The 11,402-nt window shown below is 31.5% G+C and overlaps 1 protein-coding gene across 1 annotated transcript; it reads left to right on the forward strand.

Annotated features, from left to right (window-relative positions):
* Positions 1–1,218: 1,218 nt before the first annotated feature.
* LOC133788323 (probable receptor-like protein kinase At5g18500) lies at positions 1,219–5,820 on the forward strand. Its single transcript, XM_062225758.1, has 8 exons — positions 1,219–1,808; positions 2,284–2,971; positions 3,063–3,167; positions 3,388–3,510; positions 3,621–3,791; positions 3,920–4,049; positions 4,848–5,060; positions 5,322–5,820. Exons 2-8 carry the CDS (start codon positions 2,304–2,306, stop codon positions 5,445–5,447), a joined length of 1,536 nt encoding a protein of 511 aa, XP_062081742.1. The 5' UTR covers positions 1,219–1,808; positions 2,284–2,303; the 3' UTR covers positions 5,448–5,820.
* Positions 5,821–11,402: the final 5,582 nt, after the last annotated feature.

The following is an 11,402-nucleotide window of genomic DNA, read 5'->3' on the forward strand; positions in this document are numbered from 1 at the left end:
ACCACCACAACCACCTCACATCCCTGAGCCAAGTGCCCAGTCACAACCCTTGCTCTTTTGTGTTTCTCGCCAACCCCCTGCTCACCAACACCACCACCTGCCTGTCACCCAAAGTCGATCCCATCATTGACATCACCTCAAATTTGTCATCCAAGACACACACCCAATTATTCTACAATTTCGACTCATATACCTATTTTAGGAATTCGGGTAAATGCCACAAACCACTTTCTCCTATGCTTTTGTTGTTGTATTATTGGCAGTAATAGTTGAAGAAGAAGAGAAGAAAGCAAAAGAAAGTGTTGTGGAGAAGGTTAAAGAAGAAGAGAAAAAAGAAAAAAGGAAAGAAAAGAAGTTTAAAAAAATAAGTTAGATTTTTATATTTTGTTTTTATTTTTAAATTAAATTAATAATATATTTTTAAAAAACTAAGATGTATACAAATAGTAGAGTGACATGCGACACCTCATTTAATTACATGTGTCTTTAACGAAATTGGTAGCTACAAAAATGAGGAAAATGTATCGTTTGATACTTTTATCGCCGAAAACATAGAATGAATATACAAGTATATAAAATAAAAAAATATTAGTTATTTACCCTTTATTTTTTTTAAAGGCAAATTAGGTAATGTTATTTTTTTCCTATGCTAAAATAGACCATAATTTGAGCCAAAACGGTTCTAGTTCTCGTGAGAAAACAGAGGGTAGATACATATATACTGAATTTCACGAGTGTACTTTTAACTTTACACATTTTAAACACAAAAATATGGTGGTAGTAGTTTTTGGAAAATTTTAGAGGGGAAAAAAATGATGGTAGTAGTTTTTCAAATATATATATATATATATTTTTTTTATAAAAGTAGTTTTTCAATTTTTACTTCTTCCCTTGTTCATTTAATCATTTTTCAACCCAGATGTCTTACCGAGAATCATACAGCTTTATAAATAATAATAATAATATATTATTATTATTATTATTATTATTAAAATAAGAAAAGAAGAGAAAAACATGGGAACTATAATTATGTTTTTATTAAAAAAAACAAAGTGACCCATAAATGTAACACTTTATGTTGTATAATCATTACAGCACACATACATACAAATACAGCAGTCAAACACAACACACAAGCTAAGGAAAATATATAATTTATACAATCTTTATTTTTATAAAAACAATAAAACGAAAAGGAAATATAAGAGAGTAAATTACTGATAATCAGTCATCTTCATAACAAATCAAGAAAATCCCAAGAAGTCCTTACAGAATTCCATGCTTCTCTTTCACTGTTATGCTTATGTATGCATAATATGTGTTGGATGGCATATAAACTTATTACCTAACACTGATAACTCCACCCTTTCTTTCATATGATCCCCACCACCACTTAGAATTATCTGATTTTTTTTCTTTTTTTTTTCTATGTCCTTGTACCATCTGCAAGAGGCAGAAGAGGACCCTATAGTCATTTTTGGATTTGGGTTTTTGAGAAGGCTCAAGGCTGGTGCCAGAAAGCTCCTTCTCAGCTTAGATTCAGTCTCACAGTTGCCCCCACAAATATATTTTCCCCAAAAGCTTATCAAGTTATAGACTTGGCTATATAATTGGATTTTATAAGAACTGGGATAATTTGGTTTCTTGGTTGAGTTTTTGACAACTCATGGTTTCTTGGTTTGAGTTTTTGTTTGGTTTGAGATCTGGGCTTCTTTCTTTTTTCACTTGTTAGAAGGACAAGAATTGTTGAAGGTGTTTCAGAGATCTGGGCTTTGAAGTCTGCCCTTGTGAAATCCCATCCCAGAGAGGTGAGCAGGATCTTGCCTAGCTTTTCTAGTAACCAACATTTATTATGTTTCTCATTCCCGTGTCCTTTTTGATGGGTTTTCTCTGTTTATTGCTTTAGCTCACAGTTTTTTTTCTTCAAATGATTGTATGAAGCCTAACCTGTTCTAATGTATAATGGGATCTTCTGTTTACATTGTATCTTAGGTTATAGTATCTGTCACTATTTTCATTATAGTGCTTCTTTCATATTTATTTTGATGTTGTGTCTTTAGTCCTATGCTTACTATTACTGTTTTGCTAGCTCTGTAACTAGAAATGGTGAAGTGCTTTATGTCAGTATCTATTCAATGCATAAAAGTTATAGCTTTTAACTCTTACCTTTAGATAACTTTCAGTGACAGTGAAGGGTTTGAAAGTCTTGCAGATTTCAAAATGGTTCTTGTAATGGTTGAACTCTTAAGACCTTAATATGAGTTTGTTGCTTAAATTTTACAGGCACCTGGAAATATTAAAAAATGGCTTCTGACCTCAATGCTGAATTATCCAAGAAAACTGCCATCTTTGGTCTTAAGGTCTGGGAAGTAATTGGTATTGTTGTTGCGCTATTTATTGTAATTATACTCTCTGTGCTGTCTCTTTGTCTTACTTCCCGAAAAAAGTCCCAAAGAGCTAGGGACAGGATTCCTCTTAGCCAAATCCCAACTGTCTCAAAAGAAATTAAGGAAGTTCGAGTTGAGCAAGTAGCTGCAAGTGAATTTGATCCGCGTGATGGAATTCTTCTTACCATTCATGACAAGTCCAGTGACAGAGAATCAGATAAGGTTCTACTCCATGTAGGAATGGGGAAGGCTAAGAATGGAGAGATTAGCAGTCAGTCTGGTTCATTTAATCGTTTCGACAAAGACTGTGCAGGGTCACAATCAGGAGAAGATGGGGGTTCTGGTAATTTCACTGTCTATAAGCCATCTTCTTCATATCCAATAACTGCACCATCTCCACTGAGCGGCCTGCCTGAATTCTCACACTTGGGTTGGGGCCATTGGTTTACATTAAGAGATCTAGAGCTTGCGACTAATCGGTTTTCAAAAGAAAATATCCTTGGTGAGGGTGGGTATGGAGTTGTTTACCGGGGGAATCTGATCAATGGAACTCCAGTGGCAGTTAAAAAGATCCTCAATAATGTGTGAGTTTAATGGCTTCTAGTTTCTGAGTTTGACTTCATATTTATTGCTGTCAATACCTTGCTAGTGGCTCAAACTCTTGTACAATTGCAGGGGCCAAGCTGAGAAAGAATTCAGAGTGGAAGTTGAAGCGATTGGTCACGTGCGCCATAAGAATCTGGTTCGACTTCTTGGATACTGCGTTGAAGGGATTCATAGGTACCACTCACATTTTGATGTTCATATTTTCACTTTCTGTTAGTAGAATACTAAAATGAATATTGGAATACAATTACCTTGACTACACAAAAGAAGAGGAACTTTTTTAGTTTAAGTTGGTAACTTGTTCATTACCTTTCAGTACTTTTGTACCATTTCTCAGTGATCTAGAATATCTCAGCTGACTGTTTCTAGTCTCCATTCTGTTTAAAAACTTCAGGATGCTTGTTTATGAGTATGTCAACAATGGAAATTTAGAGCAGTGGCTTCATGGAGCCATGCGTCAGCACGGATATCTCACTTGGGAAGCTCGCATAAAGGTCCTCCTTGGCACAGCAAAAGCGTAAGTCAACATATCTGCACTCTCTTTTAAGTACGTACAAAAGATTAAAAGAAAAAGATACAACCCTTTTATCTGTTTGAATTTCAATCTAATTTGACTACTTGCTGCAGTCTTGCCTACTTACACGAGGCTATTGAGCCAAAGGTTGTTCACCGAGACATCAAATCAAGCAATATTTTGATCGATGATGACTTCAATGCAAAGGTTTCTGACTTTGGCCTGGCCAAGCTGTTAGGAGCTGGGAAAAGTCATGTAACTACTCGTGTTATGGGGACTTTTGGGTCAGTATATTTTTGTTCCTAGAGCATGATAAGCCTTATTCCCTCAATTTTGTTTCTGTCATTCGAACATTCAGTAAAATTAGTGATAGTGAATTAACCGTTCGCCATTTACCCGACTTGTCTTTCAGATATGTTGCTCCAGAGTATGCGAATACTGGCCTTTTGAATGAAAAAAGTGATGTTTATAGCTTTGGAGTTGTCCTTTTGGAAGCAATTACAGGAAGAGATCCTGTCGACTATGGACGCCCTACCCATGAGGTATGCCCTTAATTTTATATTTTGCCATTGAAAATATTTACCAAAATCCTCTAGCTATCTAATTGTTCCCAAAGAATTCCCAAGGGTCATGACTGCGAGATGAATTTGAAAGTTTAATCTGTCTCGAATCGCATAATGTACTGCATATAATTATCAGTAGACATTTATGGTTGTAATTCATGTGAAGTACAAAAAAGTGTAGACCGTTGTGATTCTTATGTTAATTCACCTCTTTTACCTGCTCTCTTCTTTTGTCATTGAACAGATATGCTTGGCCTGATTTTAGATTTGTAGAATTTAGGGCTAACTTGAACTTTTTGACCAAGTGGGATTTGACTCAGCCTAAGGAGTGATCCAAATAAAATTATCTTAATTTCCAGGAACCAATGTACTACAAATTTAATGGTGCAGCCTAGAGCCAGTTTTGCATTCTGATAGTAGCTGCTCTATTTCATAGTTTTTATATTTGGGTCATATCATCAGTTCCTTTTACTGAACCTTGTCTAAACATTACTTATTTGAAGACTTCATGTAAGAGCCACTACTGTCTACCAACTGCTCTTAACAGTCTTCAACTTAGCTCCTAGTTAGTGATGGGAATAAATATGTCGGCTCAATAAAATTGTTTGAAGTCATTACGATATTACAATCCAATTGATCCTGTTCTATTGAAATAGTGTTATGTTATCCAATCTTTTAGAAGAGTGCCAAAGTTAGGAAAGTAATGAGATTGAATGAGACTGTTTGCTACATTTAAGGAGAGTTCCATCTGACATGAACTGAAATCATTGCTCACAGGTAAATCTTGTAGATTGGCTGAAATTGATGGTAGGGAGCAGGCGCTCAGAAGAAGTGGTAGACCCAAACATTGAGGTGAGACCATCAACAAGGGCTCTAAAGCGAGCACTTTTGACTGCATTGAGGTGCGTCGATCCAGATTCTGAGAAAAGACCGAAGATGGGCCAAGTGGTTCGTATGCTGGAGTCAGAGGAATATCCTATATCAAGAGAGGTTGGTTTCTTGCTATTATCTTAATGGCACATTTTATTTTGTATTCCACTTCATCTTATTAATGAATAAAAAAAATCATCTTCATAAATTTGGTTGCTGCCCTTTATCCATATCTGAATCTGATATCTTTGTGGATCACATTATTTTAACTTTCCATAATTGAGGTTTTTCAATCAAGAAAGGCTCATTAGACTCTGAACATCAAGACCAAACTACTTTTGACCAAAAGCTTTTGGTAACACCCTGCTCGTTTCTTTTCAGGATCGAAGGCACCGTAGAACCCAAGCAGGCAGCATGGAGATTGATTCGCAAAAGGAATTTTCAGATACCGATCGGAGTGAGAATCCGGGCTCAAGATCAGGTAGCAGAAGCTACCAAAGGTCATGAGTTCCATTACCAACTATAAGTCATTTGATGAGTATCTATTATCTGATGAGCAACACTTATTCTTGAAATTCTTTCAACTCTTTAATTTTCTTGGGCTTGTATTGTATATCTTGAGCCAATATTTGCCATTGGTATTGAGGGCTTGGTTAGGGGCCAGGTAGGGTGGAGGTGGTCAGAGATTGCTGAGATGATCTTTCTGTCTCTTTTTTTTCTTTCTTTTTTCTTTTTCAACTTTGCATCTTACTTGTAGATGGAGAGAGTATTGTTTGTGTATTAAAGTGGTGGTTTGTGAAAATCCCCTTAACATTTGAGGTATGTGTACAGAATTGGTAGCTCTTTAAACTCTTGTCTTATAAATTCTCTTATTTTTGTTTGGCAAGAAAGAAAATAAATAATACTTGCAATCAACCAACAATCAATCCAATTCCAGCTGCCATGAGAGCTCAAAAAAATAAAGACCACGTTGTGGGACCTGTAACTTTTTGTTGGGATCCATGATCCATCACTCCTTTTGAGTAAGACAGCTAAGCTCTATGCAATGTGAATGTGATTACACCTAATCCAATTTCTTCTTGCTTTGAGGGAAAACGACAATAATATGGTTGTCCAGATATAGGTCTTGCCTAAAATGCCTAAAGAAATATTTGAATTGGAAGATAAAATATAAATAAATAATACATTTTTTATGGCTCACTTGGATTTAGCTTAATGACTTCATTAATCCTAAATTTATTTATTTGGACTCTTGCTTATTGGATTTCAAATTGTTTTTTTCAGGCAAATATTTAAGGGATTTTTTCATATTTATGAGATTTTAAGCCTCTTTTAAAAAAATGGACATTTAATTTTTCTATTTTTTGATGGCTTTTTAATTTGGAAGTTCATATATAATTAAGCCACATTTTTTATTATAAATTTTTAAGGTAGTTTTATTATTTTTAATTTTTTCTTCATTTTTTTATTATTTTCATTTTTTTCTACTAATTTTTTTCTTCATTCTTTTTTTTTTATCTATTTTTCCATTATTTTTATTATTCTTCTTCTTTTTCATTTTTATTTATTTATATATTTTTTCTATCATTTGTATTATTTTGTTTTTTTTGTTCATATTTTTTTTTTCAGTTTTCTTTTTTGTTTCTTCATTTTTGTATTTATTTTTTTCTCCTTTCATTTTTTTTTTCACGCATGAGCTTTTATTCTTTTCATTTTTTCCTACCAATTTTTTCATCTTTTTTTTTCTTTCCATTTTTCATTAATTTTCTTATTCTTTTCATTTATATTCATTCATCTGTTTTTTTCCTTCATCATTTTTTTTTCATTTTGTTTTTTTTCCTTCTTTTTTCTTCATTTTTTCCTTCCATTTTCTTTTTTTTTTTCCTTTTCTTCACACATATTTTAATATTACATAATTATTTTACTATTTTATTATTTATTATTGTAATAATTTTTTTTATAGTTTTTTCCACTATATGTAAAAAAAATCAAATCAATATTTTCAGCATTTCCTTTTCACTATAACCTTTATAAGAACGTCCAAATTTGGAAAGAAAAATAATAAAAATATCAAAATGTGAATGGGTAACTAGTTATCCTAGTGTGAACATTCAAATCTGGAAATATATATATATATATATATATATGAAAACTTGAATAGGTAACTAGTAACCATGATAGGAACATCTAAATTCGAAAAGAAAAAAATAGATTTGAAAACGTGAATGGGTAACCAGTTAGCCTGATGGGAACATTCAAATCTCAAGAAAAAAAATATGATGAAAATGTGAATGGGTAACATGGTGCCCTACTGGGAACATCCAAATTTGGAAAGAAAAAAAAATAGATATAAAAACTTGAATGGGGAACCAGTAACCTTGATAGGAATATCCAAATTTGGAAAGAAAAATATAAAAAACATGAATGGGTAACCAGTTAGCCTGATGTAAACATTCAAATTTGAAGAAAAAAAATCTGGTATGAAAACGTGAATGGGTACCTAGTTACTCTGATGGGAACATCCAAATTAAAAAAAAAATCATATATAAAAGTGTGATTGTTATTAGTTACTTAACCCAAACAAGGAAAAATATAGTCATGAAAAAAAGTTAGAACAAAAAATTGATTTGATTTTTTTTTTATGTATAGTAAAAAAAATAAGTACAATAATAAATATGATAATAAATAATAAAATAGTTTGAGTTAAAGGGGAGCGACTTAATAAGAAGCTTTCTCCAAAAAAGTTTGACAAAGAGGGATGAGAAATAAGACGTCAATGAGTAGAGAAGTTAAAGTGATAAAAACTAAAAATAGTAAAGTGAAAATGTATTTGTGATTTTAAATTGTAACATTAAATTATGAAAAATAAACATTAAAAAATATAAAAACAATAAAATAGATTAAGTTTCTTTTTTAAAATAGTAAGTCAATATTGTATTATGAAACTAATTTAAAAATAATCAAATGAAAAATACTTAAATGACTAAAATAATCTTCTAACTTCAATAAACCTAATTAAGAATAAAACTATGGCATAAACAAATTTTTATACAAAAATATGGGAAAGTAAATTCATAAAATTGAATTTTTTTTTATAAAAAGCCATAAAATAAGTTCTTTTGAAGAAAAAAAAGCCATATTTTTGTAAACTTGTTAAAAAAGCCCATAAAAGATGTAATTTCCTCAATATTTAAGAACATGGAAAAAATACTTTGTGTTTTTTAGGGTTTTTTTTCTTTCAATTTTATGACTTAATGTTAAAAAAAGTTGATGCTTCAATTTTCCCTGTAAAAAACAGTTAATGTTTTTACAAGAAACAATTGATTTTTCCTAATCATAAATTTTTTTTAAAAAAGTTAATGCCGAATTTTTTAAGTGCCCATCGAGTTGGGCATCGAGGCACATCAAGGTATATCAAGGTATATCATAAAAATCATGATTTTCATTAAAAAATAAAACATCTGCCTCTACACACCTTGATGGCACCTCGACATGCATCGACACACCTCGATGCAATTCATAAATTGTGTATACCTTTTCACTCGAGTGTTTGTTTGAGGTTTTTTTTTTTTTTGAATTTGGGTATTTTTTGTGATCTACACATCTAAGATGTGTACACACACATTTGAGAAGTTGAAAGCTTGAAAACACCCCAAAGTTCATAACAGTACCCCTATATTTTCAAAGTTGGGAATGTTTTCAAGCTTTCAACTTCCCAAATGTGTGTGTACACATCTCAGACATGTAGATCACAAAAATACCCAATTAAAAAAAAATCACCTCAAACAGACACCCGAGTGAAAAGTTATGCACTTTCTATGAATTGTATCGAGGTCTGTCGATGCATGTCGAGGTGGCATCGAGGTGTGTCGAGGCATATGGTTTTTTTTTCATGAAAATCATGATTTTTAAGGGCCCATCGAGTTGGGCATCGAGGCACATTGATGTATATCGAGTTTTTTGTAAATTTTTACGTTTCAGATATAAAAAATTGTAAAAAAAATTACAAAAAAAAAAAAAGCAAAAAATCATGCACATATCTATTCGAAATGCATAAATTAGTGTCTTAATTGAACTTTTAGTGAGTTTAAGTTTTATATCATAAAAAACTATCATGGGGCTTTTATTTTAGTCTCCATGGATACTTTAAGAGAGAAGAAGAAATAGAGCAGAAAAAAGGGAAGAGGATGCCAAAGTTGGGGGCGTTTTTTCAAATTTGGTGGTGATGATGGTTTTATGGTGGTTGCCATGACTCCCCAAAGAATCAAATGGTGACCCGAGAAAGAGAAGAGAGTTGGAGGCTAAAAAAGTGAAAATGATATTTTTGGAAATTAAGCAAATAGTAGCATTATTTTGAAATGTTGGTAAATGATAGTATTTTTTGGATATATGAACCTATAGTATGCATAAATAAACAAATTTCCCATAAACAAAGAGCACGTGTGCTTAGGTTGCAACAATGACCAAGCTAGGGGTGGTCACGAGCCATCCTAATTTTTCTTTCTGTCTTTTAGTATTAGTACAGGGATTCTTTCATATTTATGCATTTTTTTAGGTTGTTTAACATGACATTTAACTCATATTTATGCGATTTTCTTTCTCATAAATTTGAAAAATTATATAATTATGTCACATTTCTAATGATAATTATGTTTTATTTGATTTTAAAGGTAATTTTTTTTTATTATTTTTCTAGCTTTTTTCCTTCCATTTTCTTTTCGTTATTTTTTTTATACCAATTGTATCTTTCATCTTTTTTCTTTTTTCTTCTTTCTATTTTCTTTTTTTTTTTTAATTTATCTATTTTTTTCCTTTATCATTTGTTTTTCTCTTCATATTTTTTCAGTTTTCTTTTTTTCTTTTCTTTTTTTCCTTCTATTTTTTCTTCTTTTGTGTACTTATTTTTTTCTTCTTCCATTTTTTTTACACGTATCAACTTTTTTCTTTCTTTCTTTTTTTCCTTACTTTTATTTTCTTCCATTTTTTTTTTATTTTCTACCAAATTTTCCTCTTTTTTTCTTTCCATTTTTTTTTCTTCTTCTTTTTTCATTTTTATTCATTTATCTATTTTTTTTCTTCCTTCATCATTTGTTTTGTTTTTTTTCTTCATATTTTTTTAGTTTTCTTTCATCTTTTTCATTTTTTCCTTCCATTTTTTTTTTATCTTTTTTGTACTTATTCTTTTCTCCTTCAATTTTTTTCTTTTTTTCACACATATATTTTAAAATTACGTAATCATTTTACTAATTTATTAATTATTATATTTTATTATTGTAATTATTTTTTTACAGTTCTTTCCACAATATGTAAAAAAATTCAAATCAATTTTTTCAGTATTTTCTTTTAACCGTAACCCTTATAGAAATATCCAATTTTAGAAAGAAAAACAATAAATATGAAAATGTGAATGGGTAAATAGTTACCATGATGAGAACATTCAAATCTAGAAAAAAAAAATTATATGAAAACATGAATGAGTAACTAATTATCCTAGTGAGAACATTCAAATCTAAAAAAAAATATACATATGAAAAATTGTATGGGTAACTAGTAACCATGATAAGAACATCCAAATTTGGAAAGAAAAAAATAGATATGAAAACGTGAATGAGTAATGTAACGTCCCAAATTACCTAATAAGGCTTAGGGCCTTGATTAGGGGGCCACGATGACAATTTATGGAAATTATGTGATTATGTGATATATATATGTGTGTGTATATCATTATATGATTATATGAGCTATATTATAATATGACTTGATATGCATGTTTAGGTGTATTAAATATGCATGTGGGCCCATTTTTGATTAAAATAGCAATTTTCGTAATTTGGCTCGTTATGTGTATATTTGGCATATATGTAATATATGTGTGAGACTACATCATTATGTAGTTATATTTGGATTATTCGACACGAGACGATCCTAGCGAGCAAAGTAGCGGTTTAGTCACAACAATGTCAAATACCAGGCTCGGGGGTGAGCCTATGGGTAATTTGGTAATTTAGTACATTATTGGGGTCGGGTAATGGGGAAATTATTTGGTAATTATATGGGAATATTGGTGTTATTGGAAGTAACGGAAATTGTAAGACGTTAATTATGATTAATGGGATAAGTAACAAATGACAAATTTACCCTTGAGGGCTTATAAAGGTAAGGCTTAGGCTAAGGGGCATTATGGTCATTTTGTGTTAATTTAGTGACTTCGTCACTTGCCCTTGGTTAGAGGAAACCTCAAATAGCAGCAAAACAGAGCACAATAACTCTCTCCCTCTCATAATCCCTTTTCTCTCTAAGTGGGGGTTGAAGTTTGAAAGAAAGCTTGGATTTTTGGAGTGGAATTTTGGGCTTGAGGCTTGGGGAAGGTGTAGGCAAGCTTGGGGATTGCTAGGAACTCATCTTCAGTGAGTAAGGTAATGGTTTTAACCCTTGATTCTCTCTGATTTTTTGAGTTCTTAC

The sequence above is a fragment of the Humulus lupulus genome, chromosome 7 (assembly GCF_963169125.1).
Source record: "Humulus lupulus chromosome 7, drHumLupu1.1, whole genome shotgun sequence".
Taxonomy (NCBI): Eukaryota; Viridiplantae; Streptophyta; class Magnoliopsida; order Rosales; family Cannabaceae; genus Humulus; species Humulus lupulus.

Excerpts from the sequence above, each read along its gene's own strand:
- LOC133788323 (XM_062225758.1), top strand. The coding sequence starts at position 2,304 with ATGGCTTCTGACCTCAATGCTGAATTATCCAAGAAAACTGCCATCTTT. Across the intron at positions 2,972-3,062 it reads AAAAAGATCCTCAATAATGT|GGGCCAAGCTGAGAAAGAAT; the intron begins GTGAGTTTAATG and ends GTACAATTGCAG. Across the intron at positions 4,050-4,847 it reads ATGGACGCCCTACCCATGAG|GTAAATCTTGTAGATTGGCT; the intron begins GTATGCCCTTAA and ends CATTGCTCACAG.